We start from the raw sequence: 20,741 nt of genomic DNA, 5'->3' as shown, positions 1-20,741 counted from the left end.
GCCAACGCAGACTGCCAGAACCCCGTTAACCCTACGACTCTAAAGGGCCTTGGTGTCGGGGGCTTTCCGGGGGCCTCAATATGTACTCGTTCAAGCCGTGTGTACCCGCCTGTACGAGGTATGTGACATAACTGACAGTTTATAAGCAGTACTGATCAGAGAGCCGGCTCTGAGTGAGAACTTGAAGCCTGGGCACAACCGTACGATGCCAGAGACTGTGCTTGTCACATGTAGCCGCACCGAACTCGACTCTACAACGAACGAGGCGCAAGCGCTTGTCCAATATCTGCTGCCAAGGAGCATCCGACTTCGACCACCGCGAGAGATATTGCAGACGGCACCGCAATCACACGAGACAGATGAAGACGAGTAGGACTCCTTACACTACCAACCAGCACGTTGTCTACTTGTCGAGCAAGTCAGACACGATAGAAGGGTATCGCTGGGGCTCCTCGAGGAACGCGACGTGGCTGCTGTTGGCAAATTGGATCCACTTGACGCGATTTACCTTGTCGAAAATGGGTGCGACGCTCGCGTCGTGCGCTTCGTCCATGCGCCCATTGGTGAACAGCGTCGGGATGCAGATGGTGTGCAGCTGATCGACGCACGACCAGGTCCGCAGCGTTCCGTTGACACACATTTCAGACGGCCCGTTCCTAGATCATGACCAATGACCGTCAATACGTCAACCAAGAGTAACAGACTCAGTGGCGGTACGCACATCGTCGTGGATACTGTGGGGTCCTCTTCCATGGCGGCAAACGACTGCAGCAGCTCCTTGGGCCACGGATATAGGGTGCCAGAGGTGCTTTTTGTAGAAGATCACGATTGCATCCTGGTAATCCTTGCTGTCCGTCGTCCCTGCTGCTTCATGCTGCTTCAACACCGCCAGTACGTCGGGCGGCAACTGCTCGCGCAGCTTATAGACGCCCTCCACCCACAGCTCCATCGACGGGGTGGCGCTCGCAGCGACGATGTGCTTCAAGCCTTTCGAGTAGCGATGCGAGGCGTGATGCAGGGCAATCATGCCGCCCCACGAGTGCCTTCTGCCTTCGCCACATTTAAGTGAGTCACATTGAACACCATACACCAACCGAATACTTACTGCACTCAAACTCCCACACCGAAGCGGTTGGTAGCCTCTCCATGCGATCCGTGAATATATGAAGGCGCCTCATGGTATATGGGCTCGAACTCCGAAGGACTTGCAAACTATCGTCGCGCGCATCCCGGACCCAACACAATGTGGTTTAGCAACCCCCATGTCCAGGAGAAGTGGCTGCCATTATCTTACGAGTGAAATTGCTGCTTCAGGTGAATGTTTAGCCACGCTCGCTATCGCACCCCTGCTCCTGTCCACCGCATCTGCTCTGGAGTCACCGGCGTTCCACGCACCTAGGTCGCGCGCACACGCCCCGACCGAGCCTTTCGAGTCGAAGGTGCACCCACTGCCGTCCTCCGGTGCCCTGTACGCTCGATTCGCGTGCTCTTTGCCGTCGACCACTGCGGGCCACCTCCAGTACATCGCCCCTTGTGTTCAAGCGTCTCAAGGACGATTGTGCCCTACGCAGTCCCGCACACCCCTTGTCACCAGATACACATCGTGGCGTTGTATACGATCTCCGCTCCCAATGTAGACACCATTTTTCTCCAAGGTGCGGATCAATAGCTGCTCGGCCCTCACTGACAACCTCTCCGCCCACGTCTTCCGCCCTCTCTGTCGATGCCCAACGTCGAGGCCGTCTTCCAAATTCTGTGCCGCGATTCCGCAGACAACGCCTTGGTTGTCGGAGCAGCTACGACGCACGCACCGCCATCCATCGTCTCGTCCTGGACCAGCCTCGTACGGCATCCCTCCATGCCTCGGGCCCAGAGATACGAGAGTCCGTGTTTGCAGACACGTACTTTCAACCGCGTTGGTCCTACGCTGGCAATGACCGTGTACATATCGTCGTGGGCGGCGCGTCTCCGTCAGAGGCGACTCTCTAATAGGATCCGGACGTCTGCCCGCACGGCCTCTACCCACGCGGAGTCCGTGTCTTTCGGGGCTGCGAGGCACACAGAGGCGGTTACACGAGACTGCGTCCGGGGAATGCCTCATTGGGGCCTCTGGTGCACTGGGCGGGCTCTGATGTATTGGGCGGGCTCTGATATCTGGCGCTGGCACTGGGGGGCCATGGCACGAAGCCGACTCCCGAAGGGAGGCGGCTGAGTGTCTAGCAAGTGTCGGCTTGTAGAGTTCCTCTATTTACACCCAAACTGCAAGAAATACATTCGATAGACAAATCATGGGAGTGCTACGTGTTCATCTGCATCTACATCATTCAACATAGTGGACGTCTTGATGTTTATGTCGTCCGCGCCAATGTCAACAGTGAGTGAGCGAGGGTCCGCCCAACCCTTGCTAGTGACTGCCCGTCTTGAAGAGGCCTCACTGGGTATCACTGTGGTAGTAGATCGGATGCCGAATAGTTCGTGAGAGCCCGATTCGAGAACATGTTTGATGGTGTCTCTTGTATTCAGCCTGTATAAAATGGTCGCGTCAGTCGCGTCAGGAAGAGCGTAGAAATACGTTCGCCGATTGCCTACGTTGACACCAGTGAACAGGAATACACTACAGATGACGAGTGAGACACTTCCATGGCAGAATAGAGTTGTCGACGTACGGCGAATAAGGACCCAGTAGAACACAGCGTAGATCAGAGTGTCTGTTGAGGTATACCACTGTGTAACATGCCGTCATCATGAGCGAGTATCATCATGAGGGCTCTATCTCGACCCACAAAAATGAAGCAAATCACGGTGAACACTCTGGAGCTCATTTAGCTATGGACTGATAAGCTTGTGTGCACCAGCACTCACGTTGTAAGAAGACCTGTCATCGTCATAATTGGTATCACTTCGTGACGGAAGTACAGTGAAACATGCCCTACAAGTATTCAAAGCATATGTGACAAGAAGATTGAGCACTCTGTTGGTCCTGATAGTCCAATCAATTGTAAGTTAAAGCAAAACTTGTGAAGTAGACTGCCGCACTTAGCGAATTGGGTGCGTTTCTTCAGGAGGAAGAACATCATACTAGCAGCGATGAGCGAGTCGCAAACGATGTCAGCAATGAGGCCTGCAGTCACGTAAGGCTTGGGGTAATACGACTCAGGTCTCGTTCCCAGTCATATATCGATAACAAACGCACCAACGCCTTTTGCGATGCATCAAAATAATGATTCATGTATCTGGAGGAGGCTTCGGTTAGTCAATGGGATTGAGTTATGGCATTCATTTCATACCCCACGGCGGTGTATGCTGATGTAAGTGTGGCAAGTACGAATGTCAGTTTCACGCCGTGCGTTAGTGATGTCAAGAAAAGCAAGCACCGGCAGAGCAACCTGGTAATCAACAGTTCAGCAATTCCAGAATGCGGTAGATCAGCAACTGACCAGTCTGTACCAACGAAATGACACACTTCGTATCCACCCACGTAAGTCGTCAGGTCCAGACGTAGGGCTGGGAAGGCCATGCACGTACTATTGCTATCGGCAACCACAACAACTTCCCGCTGACTATAGGCATGACGTTAAACGATGCTTTGCGCGTCTCACTGGTATAAGAGCGTAAACTCACGGTTATATAGGCGATATGCAAAGAAACTAGCATGACCAGTGTAGCGAGTATGACGACGGGTGACAAATGTAGAATACCTACAACTGTGTCATGGCGCTTAAGATACCCTAGGTAGCGTATTAGTAACACATAGTAATTTTGTCATGAATATGTACTCACGCCAACAGTGTTTTGTGCCTGTGATTGCCTTAGTACATGCGACACAGACGAAAAGAGTATTCATACCGATAAACTCCTGCGACCGCGACCAGCGTCAGATGGCGATTGAATCTATACTGCATGTTTACCAAGTATCTCCTTGAAGCCTTCCGAAGTCACCGAAGTGGGTTACGGTATAATAGTAATAGGTGATCGCCAAGAGTGCAACATGCAAGGTATCGAAGCCCCTTGATAGTAGTCAGTGATTGCAGCCACATCAGGATATAGGCCGGAATCAAAGTGAGTTCTTACAACAGGAGCGAGACCTGCCAGTATGCCGTGAGCCTCAGTGTCGAGCGATTGAAGCAAACAATCATCCTACATATACTTTCATACCACGACCGTCGTCGCGACAATGTTTGGTGTAGTAGAGATATACTTGCAAACACGTGATGCCGTAAATTCTGTAGGAGGAGTTACGATGAGCGCTTCCGGAGTCTGCGACACACGTACATGGTGGATAGAACGATGCCAATGAAGACAGCCCCGAGAAGACCGTCCAATGCTGGCGGAGAACTCATGGCCTCGAGTCAGTAATCACAAAATGCAGAACAGCCGAGTACTAGTAACGAGTCCTAGCGCCTAGGAGGTAGTGCTGAGGGTTGAGATCCCTGAAGGGCGCACCCGGATATATGTATTGCTTGTTCACGAATCTGCGACGCTAGATTGATACTGATTAAGTCACGTTTGTTCGTAGACAGTCCTGTGCTCACTTGATTATCAAGAACAACTTGAGGCGTACTCATCGGATTTCTCGCCTGTCAGGCTTTCAGGCGTGATAGATGATTTGAGGATTAGAAAGGTACACGTATTAGTCGGGTTCGTGCGAGGTGTGGTCGGCGATGCGATCGTATGATAGTGCGTCTCAAGTTGACTTCCATCCGAATCAGACATCACCTGGCAATTCGTGGCATTTGAAAAATACATGCATGACAGATGAGTCGCGTTGCCTCCAATCAGCGGTATTCAGCACGCTGCTGACTCGGAGAATATGAATGTCATCTGGACAATACCACAGCAGTGACATCCCTGACATACTGATAGTAACACGTCTACACACCTCAGACGGGACCCAGGGCAGTTATCTGAATGATTAGAAGTCGGCTTGTTAATACGAGGTCGCCTTCTACCCCTGAGATGCCGTGTCAAAAGTGTGGTACTATGTGGAACGGAACAATGATGGAAATGCGAAGGACGGAGAGGAATCAAGCTCGTCGCCGAAGTTGGACGTGCGGCCAACCGCTGCCTTCCTTGCGTAGCATAATCTAAATTAACACTGCATATGAATATGGACAATTGTCGATGGTTGCATAACATTACGTATTAAGGCGACCATGTACAGTACCGTATCAAGGCCCGTACAGGACAAAAATCCTTTCGCTACTGACCTATATAGTCCTCAGGGAACCGCCACTGAGTGAGTCTGTGATATCGAGCAGCATCCTATCAGACCACAAGGTTTCTTACCAGAACATACGGTTCAGTATCGGACACTTCCGAATCTCTTCTTTATCTTTGTGTAACCTCAGGAAATCAGAGGTTGGCTCGGAATCGAAAGGGATCTCAAGCACATAGGTCATATCCTATCATATCCTATCGGATCCGGTACGTTCCTGTCATAGCCGTCCCTTCATGTCCTGTCACAGCCTGTCCCATCATGTCCGCCCACGTCCAGTCCTATTCCTCCAGTTGTGTGCCCGTCCTGTACGTACACGTTCCGAGCTCGCATGAATGATGGGGCTGGACTAAAAGCTGCTATCTATCTACGCATACATGGCCGCTCATTCAATATCCGGCATGGAATGGCATACACACCTCCATTCCTGTCAGCTCTTGTTCGTTCCCATCAGTTCTCGTCAGTTCCTGTTCGTTCCTGTCCGTTCCTGTCCTGTCATTTCCTGTCGCTCCATGTAACTTCGCAGGAGATCCTTCATGATCCTGTATGATCCTGTACAATCCTGTACGGTCCTGTACTTACTACTGCCTGTGATTTCCGGACACCGAACCAACACAATTTCTCAGGCTAGCTGTGAGTTGCCCGAGTCAGTCAGATTCAACACCTTCACCCCCGCTGTCAGTGACCTGGCGACACTTCCCGGTGTTTCTCACTTCTCTATCCATGGCTGCTGTCCTCAATCACATACGCACATCGTTCCAGATCCTCTCCCGAGACATTCACTCTGTGCTTGAGGCCTCTGATGCTGTTGGTCACGTTGAGATCTTCACACAACGACAGGAAGATGTTCTCCGCCTTCAGGCTTACGCAGATCAGGTGAGCCTTCGTTCTTTTACCTCCTTTTACCTCGGGCTTTCGACTGACACTGAATGGCACAGGAGCATGTGTCTATCCCTCAGGATGAGTTTCTCAACCTCCAACACAGTGTCACGACTATGCTCCATGCACTCGACGACGCCATTATCACGCATCTGACCCCGGCTGGCAACCACTCAAGTTTACAAGCCATTCGATTCCGACATCGAGTTCTGTGCGACCGCACGGCATGGGTGTTGCTCCACAGCATTGCAGATTACTCGGAAGTGCTGCCCATCCACCGGGAAATGGCACTGCGCTTGTTTGCGGATGCCGAGGAGGTACGCTCATTTCGTTCATTGTCTTTCTTCGGTCTAAGCTAATTGTTTGCAGAATCATGCCATCATTCCCCCAGACGAGCTTGCGAACCTCCGTGCAAGTCTCACCAGCGTTGTCAATAGCATCGACAGCACCACGGAGAATCTCACCCGTTCGAATACCCTTGTCGATAACATCCGCTCAGCATATTTTGTGCTGTGTGATCGGGTTACGACAGCGGCTCAGACCCAAGTTGGGGATGCAGACAGGTTGATGCAACAGAGGGAGGAGGTATTGCGGTTTTTGGCTGAGGTGGAACCTGTACGCTCTCTCGATGCCCTTAGATTTATTCAATTCAACTGATACAATGACTTCTCTCTGCGCAGCACTGCACGCTCTTTCGCCCTGTGGAGTTCAACGATCTCCGGCTTGGCGTCTCAAATATGGTTGAGGTCCTTGATGAAGCGGTGCACCGCTCGTCTGATCCGCCAGCAGGCCCGCCCATAGTCATTGCTGAGCGTGTGCGGACTGGACGCCGGGGGCGCCCACGCGTAGAGATCAACCCCTCATTCCTTGAGACTGGCTTACAGATGCGGGGACCTCTGGGCTTGGCGCCTGTCTTCAGCTGTTCAAGTCGCACTGTCCGTCGACGTGCCCTTGAACACAATCTCGTCGAACCTGGAGCACCTGTCATTCAGCAGGTCACAGATGCATCCGGGACTGTCACCCGCACTCATACATCAACCACGCCACCTGTCTCTACGCTATCTGATGGCGAACTTGACACTGTAGTCAGTTCCATCCTCGCCGTGTTCCCCAACTTTGGGCGTCGCATGCTGGCTGGCTGTTTGCGTTCTCAGGGCCACCGTGTTCCTCGTACGCGCCTCTTAGCGGCCTATGTCCGTGTGCATGGCATTACCGGTAACATCTTCGCTGATCGGCGCATTCACCGCCGAATATACAAGGTGGCCGGCCCAAACGCACTGTGGCACCACGATGGTCAGCACGGTGTGTATTCACTAGAAGCTGTTGAACTCTTAGTGACGCAATACTCACAATGTACCTTCTTCAATTTTGCAGGGCTCATTCGATGGAAATTGGTCGTTCATTGCTTCATTGACGGCTGGTCCCGGTACATTGTCGGCATCCGCGTACATAACAACAATCGGGCCGAGACAGTGTTGCTTCTCTTCCACCATGCACGCGCTGATTGTGGAGATCCCAGTCGCGTACGTGGTGACCATGGAGGTGAGAATGTGCTCGTTGCTCGGTGGCAGGATGAGCATCAAGGTCATGGGCGGGGATCATACATATGGGGCAGGTCAGCATTGTCGTACTACCCAGAGATCTGGAGCTCACAATTACCTATCTATCCAGGAGCGTCCACAACACTCGTGTCGAGCGCTTATGGTACGACTTCACCCGTGGCGTAGGCCAGAAGTGGAAGAACTTCTTCCTTCAGCTTGAGCACAACGCAGGTCTCCATTCTTCCCGCCCTGCGCACATCTGGCTCGTTCACCATCTGTTTCTTGGGAATATCAACGCCGATGTCTATGACTGGGCAGCGTCTTGGAACAGCCACTCCCTCCATGAGCGGCACGTCACAGACCGCTCTCGTAGTCCGCGCGACCGCTTCATCTTCGGAATGATCGAGAATGGGCCACGAGGTATTGGGAATCACCAAGACATTCGTGTCCAGCGACGCGAACCCCTCCACGATGCCATTGATGACCCACAGGCGTATGGCATTGACTGGGATGTGCTAGACGATCCGATGCTCATGGCGCACCATCTCAACAACAACCCGGATGAGTGGGAGGCAGCTAACCCTTTCTCTCCAGGGTTTACACGCCCTAGCGAGTTGTCTGTGGTCGAATGTGAGGCGCCAAATTGCCCGTTCACACCAGCTGAGGTTGCTGCGTTGGATGCAGAACTTGCTCTGCGTGTCAACCGTTCATCTCGAGACATGGGCATTTGTCGTCTCGTCTGGGTCGAGGCTCTTAGGATATGCCAGCAGATGTATGCTATTGATCCTGAGTGACGTCAATTTATGTTTTCCATTCACGTTCTCTATGCATGCTCTCGATTATCCCCCTACGGGGCACCTGCAATTTGGCCTATGAAGTCTGGAAAGCGTTGGAATCAGCATCATCCCGGTGCAGATGCCAGACTTGAGTGCACTTACGCCCTGAGGTCTTGTGGAAGACACGTAATCCCTCCGTACAGGTTGACTGTTTCATCGTCACCCAAGGGATCTGCTCATCGGTGTCGAGATCCTCCTCAATCCCACTGAAGTACGGCCCCTCAATGATGGCGCCAGCAAGCTTGATCAGCTGCTTCGGTCCCTCCGGTAGGGTGGCAAAGACATCTGCGCGGTTCAAGGATGGTTCGCGCGATACGCAGCTTCGAGATGCAGGTAGATGGGGCGAATGTTGGCAGCAGTGTTCGCCTCTACTCCTGCCCAGTTGAAGATCTCTTGATACGTCACACGAGCGGTTTTCCCTTGAACTCTGGATCCCACCAACTGAGGTGTGGATCCTGGTACGCGTGACTCCACGGTGCCTAGAGGGCTGTTCACAGGTATTCCAAAATGTGAGAAGATCGTCTTGAGCATTCGGAACCGGAACAACCACAGGTTCAGTGGTAGTCGTCGGTTCCTCGCAGTGTGTGACCGCCCCGGCCGAGCATGGCCCTGAAGTTGTTCCTGGCGACTTTGAATATCACGGATAACGCCCGACTCCGCAGTGAAGTGCTGCTCGATGTATTGTTGCAGGAGTATGGCATCCGCATCCTCCGCTGACACTGGCTGTGGCTGAGCGTGGCTGGTGGTCCCATCCGCATCGGACACGGGGAACGAGGCAATCAGTGGTTGTGCCAGGCTAGGTTCAGTGTTACTGCCCAGTCGAAGCGCACCCAGAGGGACTGCCAGTGCGGGATCTGCTGAACTTGTGGCCATGGAAGTTGGGCTCAACACCATCTATCGCCGTTCCATACTGTATAAGTGCGTAGCCACTGTGATTCAAGTGTAGTGTATGACTTACCGGATCATGATAACAGTATATTGCATAAATAGGAAGATGATCAGGGAGAGCGGGTTGAAGGTTCCGAGCGTGCTCGTACACTTCGGCATGGCTTGGAAAGTCAGGGCCCGTTCCACAGCTCTCGATGGTAGCGCGTCCAAGGGAGGTATTCAGAATGGCAGCAAGGTTTCCGTGCTCGCGGAAGCTGCGCTGGTAGCTGAAGTACTCGTCCGGTGAGTGTTCCGCAACATCGAGTGGGTGACGAGAAGTGCCAATGTAGGTGTGAGAGGCCCGGCCCTGCGCGATCAATTGTTGAATAAGTCGCCCTGGACGGGTGCGGCGAGGCTGGAAAGTAAATGTTGGAGTGTAAATGGGGGTTCGACCAGTACGATCTCGAGCAAGCTCTTTGGACGATCGACAATAGTGTCATCAAATCCGGTAAAGATGATAACAGTGACCGAAGACGAAGGTTGGGCACTGGTGGGCGGTTCAATCGGTACAGGCAGCGGGAGCGGTGGGAGCGGTACAGGCTCATGGGCAGACAAATGCGGCGGCGAGGCCGGTAAGTATTCATGGGTTCTTGGCTCGTCAGCGACACTTGCTCCGTTAATATTCTCGTCATCAGTCTGTTCAACATGATGGTTTGCTGCCGCCTCGGCTGCTTCACAACATGCATTGATTATCTGCTGTTGGATTCAGGGTGGAGGACGTACGAGTGGATGTGGATGTCGCATGACTACGTTCACGATAATTTTCCGGGGCTTCAAAATGAGTTCCAGAGAGCGCCATGAGACGCCGTAAGGTATCCTGTGCATCCAGTACACTGAAACCAAGGTGTGTATCTGTGCATACAAAAATGAGTGTCTAGCTGTGTCGCAATAATCTGTGGGTGCAATTACCGTCATTATCTGCGTTGCGATCTTCAGGTCCTGCCGGCGGGGTGCCTGTGTTAAGGCAATAGTATGTTTAGTATCCGGATGCTGCAGTGCACTAGGCCTGTGACTGACTGTACATACCGGTATCACTCATTGCACAATGAATTATGCTCACCAGGTCTATTTAGACGATGACTGGGTTCACGAACCCCAATTAGCTTCGGACAGTACTGGACATGTGATGTGAGCGTGATGGTGTCACCCACAGTAACCCACTGTGACACATGAGGCGCCGGGCTTAACACTCGTCCCGCTTGCAGCTTTGAAGATTAAGCCCCAGGATTTGGAATATATGATGTTGGATATGAGAACATGCATTTGGCACCAAAATTTAGTGTGGGCAATGAATATCTCCACCAGGGGGAGAGTAAGAACACGGCGGTGACAATGTGGCGTCGGCGCTTACACTTGTGTGGAGGCGCAGTTTCTACCCTGCTTGAAAGAGTGCGCGCGTGCAGAAAGCCATTCTGTACACCTCGCGTGAATGCATATTCATTAAACAAGTATCCAAGTGCCATAGATTATACATTTCTCACTTCTACGTAGGTCTCGATGACCATTTACAGTAGCTTCACGCACAGTTGGGCTTGCAGTCATGTACAGGAGCACATACATCGGGCTTGTGTGGCTCACACACGCGAGTCGTCCAGAGGCAGATTCTATTGGTAGCGGTACTGCTAGCACGACAACTACTAGCACTACTACCAAGGTACACCGCATAGTCCTGTTTGACACGATGGCACCAGGTCACTCTCCTCTCGTAACCGTACAGGGCCCTACAGCTATCCAGTCAATTGACGTGAACCGCCACACAGGTCTGGTTCAGGCAGTCCCATGAACCGCCACGGCCGTACTTGTTCCGATGAACCAAGAGCACTGCTGTTCCTGCGTTGCGCGGCCGGGCCGCGTCGAAGAGCCTAACACCCTGTCCAATGCCCCCGCCAGCTGATAACGTTGACAACGGGGCGCATCAGCAACACGCCTGTCCGTATTGACATTTCACGTAGCTAGTCCGAGACCGTGTCCGTGTGGCGCTCAGCATGTGCGGACATCGTCAGGGTCAACATCGGCATTTTACCCTGGAATGATTGATACTCACCTCATAGCTCGAATTGGCCCTGTCTGCCCATCTCGTCGTCCCGCGCACTGCACTTCTACACAACCTGCGCATTCCTCTGGCACCACCGTGCAATGCATTGAGGTAGGCTGGCCCTTGTCCGAGACGTCGCCACGGAGCTGCAAATGTACACGGATCAGCATCAGCAGGACATCCTTCTCTCTCTCAACACATAAAACTCACCCCGCATCTGGATCAACGTCGCCCGCGTATGGAAATCTCGAGGGAACCAGCAGCACTGCGTTAACAGGTGAGCCGACCATTCGTCACCAGCACTGCGTTAACAGGGGAGCCGACCATTTGCACCGTGGCAGGCGTACCTGTTCATGAAGCGGTAGACTGCGGTAGACGAGTCTATACATCAACAAGCCGTCCTCATGTCTGGAGGGTCGACACTCACCTTACAACATCCGGCGAGCGTGCAAGTCTTGTACTGTACGCCACGACAGTACGACAGTCGGAGAGGTCGCGAGGGCGCAGGAGAGGCGCTCCGGTCGTAGTGTCGATGAAGTAACCAACAGTCCCCGAAGGATGGTCCACCCACGCATAAGGAGCAACACCGCTCTGAGGGGACAGAGTGAACGTGTAGTTCGCCCCGAGAGTGATGGTCACCTGTGGGTTGACGAGCTCAGCGTCCGCGAGCGACAGAACGATGATCACGCCGAAGACAGCCGCGGCGAACTCACGTAGGACTCCATGAACACCGTCCGGCCATCCGCCAGCGTCGTCAAAACATTCAACAGCATCCAGGCGCTCGTTGGCGTCGCACCCTCCGGCAGGATCGCCCCGACGCCCTGCAGGCTCATGACCACCGAGACGGCGTCGAGTCATCAAATGAATCCTGAGTCCAAGGTGAGTATGCCTGGGCGTGTGACGTAGATTCATTCGATGCAGGACGGGGTACAAGGATAATGAGGTCGAGTTCGTCCTCGAAGACCTCGACATCTCGAGCTTTGCTCTGCTGCCCGGCCACACCTACATCCGGAGAAATACCGGCATTGACATCCAGGCGCTGTCGACTGGGCTGAGGAGCACCGCCATCGAGTCGCCCACCGGGATCTACATCCAGGCGCCAGTCGTACCCACCGGTGTGCGTGCCGGATGGTTGGTAGATACCGCCACCGCATACGCGCAGCTAGGTAAGCACAGGACACGTCAACCACGTGTATATTACAATCGAAGACACGAGGCTACTGACCATGTTATGAAGACCGAGGAACACGCTCTCGAGCACCCACCCCACCTTCTCCGTCGAGACGCTCACATAGGATGGGTTGAACGGGATGAGGTTCGTCCCCTTCGTGTACAACTCCTGTCCGCTGACCACGAGATGTCACTGATCACCAGGCGTGATCCCCCTTTCCGCGACGTCCTCTTCCCTGCATCGCGTCTGGAGCAGCTTGATTGCGCCGAGACCCAAGCGCACCGTGATCGACGCTGCCTCGATCGTGGTACCAAGGATGTCGCCGAGCGCGAGAGTGACCGTAATGCTGCACAGCCTCGGCACGCCAAGGTCTGCAGGCGTACACCCGGGCCACCGCGTGGGGACACCCTCTGCCGCGGCTATGCTTGCGGTGACGAACATCAAGATGAAGACTAGCGAAGAATGAGCGAGGAGGTATATCCGCTCGACCTCCTCGCCGCACCGAGCAGCTCCTCGGCCAGCATGAACGCGATGACGGTCGTCGCCGAGTACGGGCCGACGCGGTAGGGTCCTCGCCGCTGCACTGCCCGGATAGCTAGCAATACTGGGACATGGCACGGAGAGAGTGGAGGGGCGTGTCCGGGCAGGTTTGTACAGCCCAAAAGGGCTTCGCCCTCTTGTGCTGGCCCACGTGCGTGATCGCCGTGACGTTGCCCGATGCGCCGTGGACGATGAACAGAGGCGGGTCACCCTCCTCCATGCCGACGAATGTCACTATCGTCTGCAGCTTGGTGTCTTCCGCCGCCGTGCGAGGGTGCGACGCTTGGGCCGAGCTCGTCGAAGACGGCGCTGTTTCATGGAGCCTGTCGCAGAGAGCAGACATACTGAGCGCACCCAGGAGCTGCATCGAGCACACGAATAGATTCGGCCCGATGGCGAGGGCGGTGCGACCCACGGACAGGGAGTCGATCCCGTATGATGTCAGAGGAATTTCGGGGGAGAACTCATTGACCTGGATGTCCAGGCGTCATAGAATAATATCCTGCAGTGCGGCTTCTCAATTCGCCGCCTCGTGCTCCGGACTCGCACTCGACAGGTGTGGAACCGGGCGTAGCGAGATGATCGTAAAGAGGCGAGGGCCCCGCGTGTTGGTGAACAAGGTCCCAGTTGAAGTCAGGGACGTAAAGACCTACGGGTCTGTCTGCAAGTTTGTGTATTCTGTCCTCGAGGTAATGGCAGATTCTGCATTGCAGTGTCAGTCCGGTGCACGATGGTCTGAGCAATCAAAATACACACCTTCGGCCGTCAGGAAAGCTCTTCTCAAGTGTCTCCAACTCCCGCATACACATCATCGCCGCGAGAAGATGATCCGCGCAAGTGCGTGCATCTTCAACCCCGCCTTCAGCCTCGTGGACGTACCTCCGGCGTCGACCTGTTCTATGCGAGTCGAACGGGCGGATGTTCGGATGTTCGTCCCTGCGCGTAGAACTCCAGTCCGTTGACCGCGAGATGCCATTGATCACCGGCGCAATCCCCGTGTTTGCGATGTCGTTGGTCGCCGTCGCTATACGGCGTCTGGAGCAACTTGATCCACCGGAAACCCGACCGCAAGATTGCGCAGCATCGACCGGCTGAGGTCGGCAGGCCACCACCGCGCGCAGACACCATCTGGCGCGGTCATGCTCGTGGTGACGATCGTGGGCTGGTCCGTGCGTGCTCCCCGGGATGTTCTGCGCAGCGAGCCAGGGATACCAGCAGAGGCGAGCGCGGCGGCGGCGACGGACGCAGAGGGCGGTGGGGACGCAACATCCGTCCTCGCCATGTTCTGCGTGTAGAGGTGCCACGCAAAGGGCATCTTGTATTGCCAGCGGCCTATGAAACGGCTCGGTGCGGAGCGGATGAGATTATCGAGGATTGGGGAAGCGAGCATGGGCTTAGGCTTGAGGTGGCTGTGGTGGATGGACGAGCTCGGGCAGGTTGGCGAGCCCGGGCGGGTGGACTAGCACAAGTGGGAGGACGGGCGCGGGTAGCCTTCAAAACGAAAGGGCAGCGGAGAGGCGCAGGAGGTTGTAGAAACGTGGGCGGGTGTCCTTCGCGGCAGTTGGCATAGCCAAGCGCGGGCAAGTGGACGGACACGGGCAAGTGGACGGACACGGGCAAGTGGACGGACGCGGGCGGATTGGCGAGCGCGGCGGGTGGCCTTTGCGATGAAGTGGGTGCGGAGAGGTCTAGGCGGGTGGGCGGGTGCAGGCAGGTTGGCGAGCGTAGGCAGGTTGGCGAGCGTAGGCAGGTTGACCAGCGTGGGCGGGTCGACAAGCGTTGATGTGGAGAGGTGCAGGTGGCGGACGAGCGCGGGAGGGTCGACGAGCTCGGGCGGATTGACGAGCGCAACGGTGGATGGTGAATGCAACAGTGGACCAGCGCGGGCTCGCGGCGTTCGCGGCGGAGTGCGTGTTGAGAAGCACGGGCGAGTGGTGCACGGACGGGTGGCCTTTGCGACGAAATGGGTGCGGAGAGTTGCAGGGTGAGTAGACGAGCACGTACGAAGTGGGAGCGGAGAAGCGCAGGTGGGTGGAGAAGCGCAGGTGGGTGTCCTTCACGGCGAAGTCTTGACGAGCGAAGGCGGGTAGCCTTTGCGATGTGGGTGTGAAGAGCCCGAGGCTGCTCATGTACGAGAACAGACACATCTGTTGGGAGGTTGTTAGGCTAGGATCTGTGCGTCGAGGTGTAGGGAATGAGGGAGAGGAAGTGATCGAGCGGCGGCGGCACCAGCTCAACAGCAGCACACATTCACCTTGGGCAGTCTGCGGATGCAATCACCCGGGCCGATCCCCAACGCGGACATCGACGCAGAACTGCCGTCGGAAGAGCCTGCGCACGTTGGCGTGGGGTGCCTCGACAAAGTCCTTGTCGGACTCCAGAGAAAGGGGCGTATAGGTCGGTTTACAAAGGGGTTTGGGTCGATAAATGCTTACCATTTGCAGCCCATACTCCCTGCAGTCATATCGATAGCTACTGCACGTATTTGAAAGAGTGTTCACGGTCGAGGGCACGACCTTAGTTCATACCGGCTTGAGGTCGCAGCTACAGCTGGCAGAGTGCAGACGAGGGGCAGATACGAAGTGACGAGTGGGTTGCCAGATGTATGTTGGTTAGAGAGAGATGCTTCTGGCGATTTGGCACATGTCGAGCAGACGAAACACATAGAGCCGGTGGATGGGCCGTGCAGCGCAGGTTGCAGGCCAGAGCTGGTGGCTGCACATGCGGGATGTGTGATGTGAGCGTGATAGTGTCACGGAAAGTCACCCACTGTGACACGTGAGACGCTGGGCTTAACACACGCCCTGCTTTCAGCTTTGAAGATTAAGCCATAGTGTTTGGAATATACGATGTTGGCTCTGAGAACTGAAGTTTCGCGCAAAAAAATAGTGTGGGCAAAGATTACTTCCACCACAAGGAGAGTATGAAGGTCGCGGTGACCATGTCGCGCGCGCCACCGAGCTGGCGCTTAATTCTCTCGAGTGCAGAATTCAATGAGTTCAATGAATCGGAATAGGTGAGTTCAATATGATGGATTGGACAGGTTCAATCAACGTGTTCTTTACAAATCGATGTTCGACACAGTAGATAGGCAGTAGGCAATCAAAATCTATGTCAGACGGCTGCGTTTCCTCCTATGCATGATGCCTAGTGCCGCATCATCAGGATGCTCCTTGGTATTCAGCACCAGACCATTGCTGCGACGCGGTCTCGATGTCTCCTGGATTACGACCTGGTTCGATATCACCTCCTGGTCCGCGCGTATGCGTCGCTTGACTGTCTTGACCAAAACCGCCACATCTGAGTCCAAAGTGGCATTCTCGTTCGATTGGACGATGCTCGAAGCGGAGGTCTCCTGCACGCGCATGAGGATGTGCGGCTGTTTGTTGAAAATGTTCATCTGGGCTTCCCTCGCCTTGCGCTGCTGTGCGGTGAGTGAGGTATTACCAGTCTGCACTGTCCGAGTCGGTGTTTTCGATTTCGATTTGCCTTTGCCTTTTGCTGCCGCTTTCTGCGCCCGGGCCTTCGCCTTCTTCGCTTGGATGTCGGCTTTCACCTTGGCAGCTTGCGCTGCGGCTTTACGTTTGGCTCGAGCTTCAGGGGTCATGGCCTTCCTACGCTCCAGATGCTTGAGATTGCGACGAGCCAGTGAAAGTGGGACATGGGACGGGAGTGCTCCCCGAGATGGAAGAACACTGGGTGAGAGTAATAAGATTAGCACATGGGCACCGCGGTCGTTGACAAGACTGGTTACTCACTAAAATTGTGCACCATTCTTGCGCGTACCGATCTTGGAAGGTTTCCGAATGGCTTCAGCATTAGCACAATATTCTAAGGGCCCAACCGCAACTTTCGCCGTGTTCAATACAATGTACCGGAACAGGTTCTCGGTCTTGTCTGTACGTTTGAATTGGCTACAGGCAGAGTCATAAGAGAGACACAACAATGAACAGTTCTGATGCTTACCGTTCACGAGGTGCGGCTACTACAGACCACACACCCTTGCCACCGACTTGGTAACGATACGTTAGCGCACGCCGAGCGCAGAGATCCTTTTCAGGGAGAAACAGTGGTGTCAGGGTGGTGATGTTGAGATGAGTGCTCTTGCTGCGAGACTCTGCAAACACAGTAACCGGCTTCAGTCACATCACCGTCCAGAGAGGTGGACAGAGATTGATAGAGTAATAGCACGAACCGAACTTCATCAGGAATGCTGTCAATACATCAGGGGGACAGCCAGGAGAACTGAGCTCCGCACTGGCAATGCTCGGCCATGTTTCACCGAACACGATGCGGCCAAGATGCGGGGAGCGTTCCAGGGCAGCACGCATGAATGTCGGCTCAAACGGATCAAACAGCTCGTCGTCAGATGCCCATGCTGCATCCTATGGTGCAAGTCATGACTTAGCTGACCGACAAATTTCATTGTGATGGTTGAGTGCTTACCGCATGTGCATGGCCAGCAATAACATTAGACTGGCGTTGTGAAACACCAGCCTTATCCTTCGCCCACACACACATCGTGTTCCCCACACGAAGTCGTTCATCTACAGTGGGCGCCATCACACCATCGCGGATGCACGGCTTTACTCGCCTGGGCCTAGGTAATGATCATGTATCAGTGTCGTAGCATGATAACAAGGCGTAACAAATAACATTCACCATGTCTTTCTGACCGCTTTATAGACAAACGTGTAGTATGCCAACACCAACCGCGCGAGGCGTGATGGATTACCAAATACCTCCTGCTCTCGGAGGTATGGTGATATTCCTGTGAACCGAGTTGCAGTTACCGAGGTGAGCAAATGTCAGAATCTAGACAAACAAAACTTCCTCACCAGCCAGAAAGAAGATCTCGCAGACGGTATACACACCGATACCGAACCAAACATCTCCGGTGAAACGGAGCACATGCATCGCCAATCGTTTCCCCCTCTTTCGGCCAGCTACGTAGTACGTCTCGCACCAGGTCGCTATACGTGCCAAGACATTGTCCCACTGATCCAGGACGTGTAAATCATGGTGTGCGAGACCGCTCTCGGTCAATGACCAGGTCACCTAATTGTGCACAAGATGAGAAAAATGAATGACATTGTGATTCGGGCCGGACACACATACCTGGAAAACTTGATCATGGGAGACAAATGCTACAACAAAATCCGTGAACTCGAATGCTAGCCCAATCCGAAAGTTTCGCATCTACAATGGAACTCAGTGTCATCTCGGCAAGCAAAGCGCAAGTACAACCAATCCAGCAATGGATTCGCCACACACACCTTCATGTCTCCATCACCAATGTACGACGTCTCCTTGAGAACCTCCCAATATGCCCGACGGTAGGTCTGGATTGACGTGTGAGTGAGATACTGGAGCTTCAGTGGAATGGAGTGTCAACATTGCAGTTATACCGAGGCATCGGCGAAGATGCTAAAAACTCACTTGGAACCAGCATCTACCAAAGTTCAGAACAATGCTCCGGCTTGTGTAGAGCACCTTCGTGAGCACGAGATCTTGCATTTGAAACCCTGCAGGTCGAGCATGATCTGCCAGAAACGGCGGCCAAAGTGGTGTTTGATGACTTGTATTGCCTCGTTGGACTTTTGAAGACGTGGTGAGCTTATCCACAAGCCCTCGTTCATGGCGTGATCCAGGGGCTTTAGGCTCATCGGTGGTTGCATCGCAGTACAAAGCCAGTACATGCCAGTCAGCTTCAGAATTCGCCTCGTAGAAGTCTTGCAGTTGAAGTCCACTGCAATAACATTCTTGGATCTCGGGCATGGTTCACCACCGACAAGCAAGAGAGACAATGAAAGGAAGGGGGACAGGAGGACCGTCTGGATGTAAGGATAGCAGGTGTGTCACAATCGTGTTCAACACTCAACGCGACGCGGCGGCGCGTCCGAGGCGCCGCGCCACCGACGCGTCGCGTCAGCGGTCAGCCACACCTCCTTTCGGAACAACCGGCACTAATGGTCTGTATTCCTCACATAACGTAACCCTGACACGTATAGTACGTCGCATACCGAGCGGGGTATGCACAATTCCGACGATATACTCACATTTACTACGCATAGTGCTCAAGATGCGACCAAACTACTAACACAAGTCCCAAAACGTCTGTGATGACTTGTGCCTCAGACTCGTCGCGCCGCTTCATTTCCGCTCCCGGTGCGCCTACTTCACTCAGTTTGATCTCACTCGTACTCACGTTTTCCTCTCAAGAAATATATTGCGCGCGGGACGCTCCGATCTTTACAACGCAGCTGAACATGTAGTACTGCCTCATACCTAGTCGACGGCACGCAGGCACGCCGTCCGGCTCGCTGACCGCGAGCCCGATCGGTCTCCGCACGTCCAGCGAACCGACTCGCCCGTGACCGGGCTCTGACAGAAGCGCGGCAGGACGCGAATGCCGGAGCTCAGCATGTCGCCTGCGGTCGTTGCGTCAGCACAGGACGGGCCCTGGCCGCCCTACTTGCGCAGTTCCCTGTGCATGTGAGCCGTTGCTGGAGGCAGCCGGTGTGAGCCGGGTGGTCGTCTGCTTCCGCGGCGAGTCAGCTCAACGCCGGCTTCGAGTCGTGACGGACTGCTTCACCCGTGGTCAATACCAGCACGCAGGACGCCTCAGAGACGGGGGAGACTGCAGACACACGCCTGCCGATGTCGAGCGACGTGCTCGAGACCGCGTTCGTGAGGGCTTGCGTAAGACAGTAGCCCGAGCTCGGTACACGCAGCGTCACTGAGCGTTGTACTGCGCGGGTTTCGGCGTGAGCATCTGACATTGAGAAGATGGATGTACGTCCCTGATCGGCCAAGACGTCTCGTCGTCGAGGCTCGGCAGATACCCTCCACGCCCTCGGGCCCTTTGCGCAGACGGTCTCGAGAGTCCTTGGGAATGATCGTCAGCGCAGACACGCACGCACGGCACTCGCCTGCTTTCCCCGTCCATCTCGCGCCGCTCGGTCATAAACGTGGAGGCGGAGGATCGTTCCGAGGTGAATGAGGGATCTCGGCTCGTAGGTCGTGGTTACCGTGTAGCCTGGGCGGGACGTCGTCCACGGCACGGTTCTATCGTGCACCGTGTCGGCGACGCGTGTCCCGTAGTCAGGTGTCGTCGTCCTGGCCTGTGCGTCGACACGAAGCCTGCGGCGTGTGGTGCTGCGTACTCACTGTTGCATTCCAGGACATCTTCACACGCGACGTAGCCTCGTGCATACGTCGACCGTATCGTGTCCCGGTGAGGCTCGTGTCGTGTCCACCGTGTCCTACTGCTGACACCCTTTCACCATCCAGCACCTTCGGCCCCCGTGGCAGAACTGTTGCCGGACCACGCATCCGTCCATGACGTGTAGACCCTCTACGGTAAGGCCGGTTTCGTCGCCTCGTCGCACGTCTGATGGCTCTGATCTCGCACCCCAGGGGCCGCCAGAGCTCAGCGCATCAGGCGGGCCTCCTAGACTGTACAAAGACTGCGGAATCAGGTAGCTGGCGGGTAACCGGTTGAGCAAGGGATGGGTGGCGTGTGTGGGCGTACCAGAGAGCGATGGAGTGTGGACGGGCGAAAGGAAGTGTCGGCGGGCGAAGGAGAGACCCTGTT

At 54.7% G+C, this 20,741-nt stretch overlaps 9 protein-coding genes across 9 annotated transcripts; 1 reads left to right on the top strand and 8 right to left on the bottom strand.

Annotated features, from left to right (window-relative positions):
* Nucleotides 1–403: 403 nt before the first annotated feature.
* Nucleotides 404–1,178, bottom strand: B0H18DRAFT_1123059 (Alpha/Beta hydrolase protein; the record flags this gene model as incomplete). The annotated part of the gene is made up of 4 exons (XM_048034632.1): nucleotides 404–656; nucleotides 722–777; nucleotides 827–1,050; nucleotides 1,106–1,178. The coding sequence occupies 4 exons, from the start codon at nucleotides 1,176–1,178 to the stop codon at nucleotides 404–406; spliced, it is 606 nt and encodes a 201-aa protein (XP_047888947.1).
* Nucleotides 1,179–2,225: 1,047 nt separating this feature from the next.
* On the bottom strand, nucleotides 2,226–4,681 carry B0H18DRAFT_668496 (uncharacterized protein). Its single transcript, XM_048039062.1, has 21 exons — nucleotides 4,533–4,681; nucleotides 4,273–4,480; nucleotides 4,142–4,223; nucleotides 4,072–4,085; nucleotides 3,909–4,007; nucleotides 3,847–3,856; nucleotides 3,781–3,798; nucleotides 3,703–3,728; nucleotides 3,622–3,647; nucleotides 3,526–3,560; nucleotides 3,438–3,462; nucleotides 3,375–3,386; nucleotides 3,288–3,303; nucleotides 3,194–3,233; nucleotides 3,037–3,137; nucleotides 2,934–2,980; nucleotides 2,863–2,875; nucleotides 2,784–2,811; nucleotides 2,667–2,724; nucleotides 2,590–2,614; nucleotides 2,226–2,524 (listed from the first exon to the last, which is right to left on the bottom strand). The coding sequence occupies exons 2-21, from the start codon at nucleotides 4,338–4,340 to the stop codon at nucleotides 2,287–2,289; spliced, it is 981 nt and encodes a 326-aa protein (XP_047888946.1). The 5' UTR covers nucleotides 4,341–4,480; nucleotides 4,533–4,681; the 3' UTR covers nucleotides 2,226–2,286.
* Nucleotides 4,682–6,104: 1,423 nt separating this feature from the next.
* Nucleotides 6,105–7,874, top strand: B0H18DRAFT_912789 (uncharacterized protein; the record flags this gene model as incomplete). The annotated part of the gene is made up of 5 exons (XM_048041565.1): nucleotides 6,105–6,411; nucleotides 6,464–6,709; nucleotides 6,775–7,291; nucleotides 7,469–7,621; nucleotides 7,735–7,874. Coding segments are annotated over exons 1-5 (1,323 nt in total), but the record flags the coding sequence as incomplete, so codon positions are not given.
* Nucleotides 7,875–8,667: 793 nt separating this feature from the next.
* B0H18DRAFT_668469 (uncharacterized protein) lies at nucleotides 8,668–9,596 on the bottom strand. Its single transcript, XM_048039061.1, has 2 exons — nucleotides 9,430–9,596; nucleotides 8,668–9,365 (listed from the first exon to the last, which is right to left on the bottom strand). The coding sequence occupies exon 2, from the start codon at nucleotides 9,363–9,365 to the stop codon at nucleotides 8,766–8,768; it is 600 nt and encodes a 199-aa protein (XP_047888944.1). The 5' UTR covers nucleotides 9,430–9,596; the 3' UTR covers nucleotides 8,668–8,765.
* On the bottom strand, nucleotides 9,348–10,485 carry B0H18DRAFT_668462 (uncharacterized protein). The gene is made up of 5 exons (XM_048039060.1): nucleotides 10,425–10,485; nucleotides 10,308–10,352; nucleotides 10,122–10,250; nucleotides 9,430–10,069; nucleotides 9,348–9,365 (listed from the first exon to the last, which is right to left on the bottom strand). The coding sequence occupies exons 2-4, from the start codon at nucleotides 10,311–10,313 to the stop codon at nucleotides 9,530–9,532; spliced, it is 675 nt and encodes a 224-aa protein (XP_047888943.1). The 5' UTR covers nucleotides 10,314–10,352; nucleotides 10,425–10,485; the 3' UTR covers nucleotides 9,348–9,365; nucleotides 9,430–9,529.
* An 807-nt stretch (nucleotides 10,486–11,292) lies between these two features.
* Nucleotides 11,293–12,615, bottom strand: B0H18DRAFT_668451 (uncharacterized protein). The gene is made up of 5 exons (XM_048039059.1): nucleotides 12,147–12,615; nucleotides 11,861–12,072; nucleotides 11,781–11,799; nucleotides 11,644–11,698; nucleotides 11,293–11,579 (listed from the first exon to the last, which is right to left on the bottom strand). The coding sequence occupies exons 1-5, from the start codon at nucleotides 12,264–12,266 to the stop codon at nucleotides 11,404–11,406; spliced, it is 582 nt and encodes a 193-aa protein (XP_047888942.1). The 5' UTR covers nucleotides 12,267–12,615; the 3' UTR covers nucleotides 11,293–11,403.
* Nucleotides 12,616–14,137: 1,522 nt separating this feature from the next.
* B0H18DRAFT_668442 (uncharacterized protein) lies at nucleotides 14,138–14,683 on the bottom strand. The gene has a single exon (XM_048039058.1). It carries the CDS (start codon nucleotides 14,532–14,534, stop codon nucleotides 14,169–14,171), a length of 366 nt encoding a protein of 121 aa, XP_047888941.1. The 5' UTR covers nucleotides 14,535–14,683; the 3' UTR covers nucleotides 14,138–14,168.
* Nucleotides 14,684–15,846, bottom strand: B0H18DRAFT_668441 (uncharacterized protein). The gene is made up of 2 exons (XM_048039057.1): nucleotides 15,580–15,846; nucleotides 14,684–15,291 (listed from the first exon to the last, which is right to left on the bottom strand). The coding sequence occupies exons 1-2, from the start codon at nucleotides 15,580–15,582 to the stop codon at nucleotides 14,833–14,835; spliced, it is 462 nt and encodes a 153-aa protein (XP_047888940.1). The 5' UTR covers nucleotides 15,583–15,846; the 3' UTR covers nucleotides 14,684–14,832.
* Nucleotides 15,847–16,159: 313 nt separating this feature from the next.
* Nucleotides 16,160–18,922, bottom strand: B0H18DRAFT_1106941 (uncharacterized protein; the record flags this gene model as incomplete). The annotated part of the gene is made up of 10 exons (XM_048032701.1): nucleotides 16,160–16,839; nucleotides 16,903–17,058; nucleotides 17,111–17,261; nucleotides 17,340–17,529; nucleotides 17,591–17,744; nucleotides 17,807–17,915; nucleotides 17,983–18,202; nucleotides 18,263–18,343; nucleotides 18,421–18,516; nucleotides 18,584–18,922. 10 exons carry the CDS (start codon nucleotides 18,920–18,922, stop codon nucleotides 16,254–16,256), a joined length of 2,082 nt encoding a protein of 693 aa, XP_047888939.1. The 3' UTR covers nucleotides 16,160–16,253.
* Between the last annotated feature and the right edge of the window lie 1,819 nt (nucleotides 18,923–20,741).

Source organism: Fomitopsis serialis, assembly GCF_022376445.1.
Source record: "Fomitopsis serialis strain Sig1Antser10 chromosome Unknown B0H18scaffold_89, whole genome shotgun sequence".
In the NCBI taxonomy this organism is placed as follows: domain Eukaryota; kingdom Fungi; phylum Basidiomycota; class Agaricomycetes; order Polyporales; family Fomitopsidaceae; genus Fomitopsis; species Fomitopsis serialis.
The sequence above is the reverse complement of the archived record's forward strand: the minus strand, read 5'-3'. Positions and strand labels throughout refer to the sequence as shown.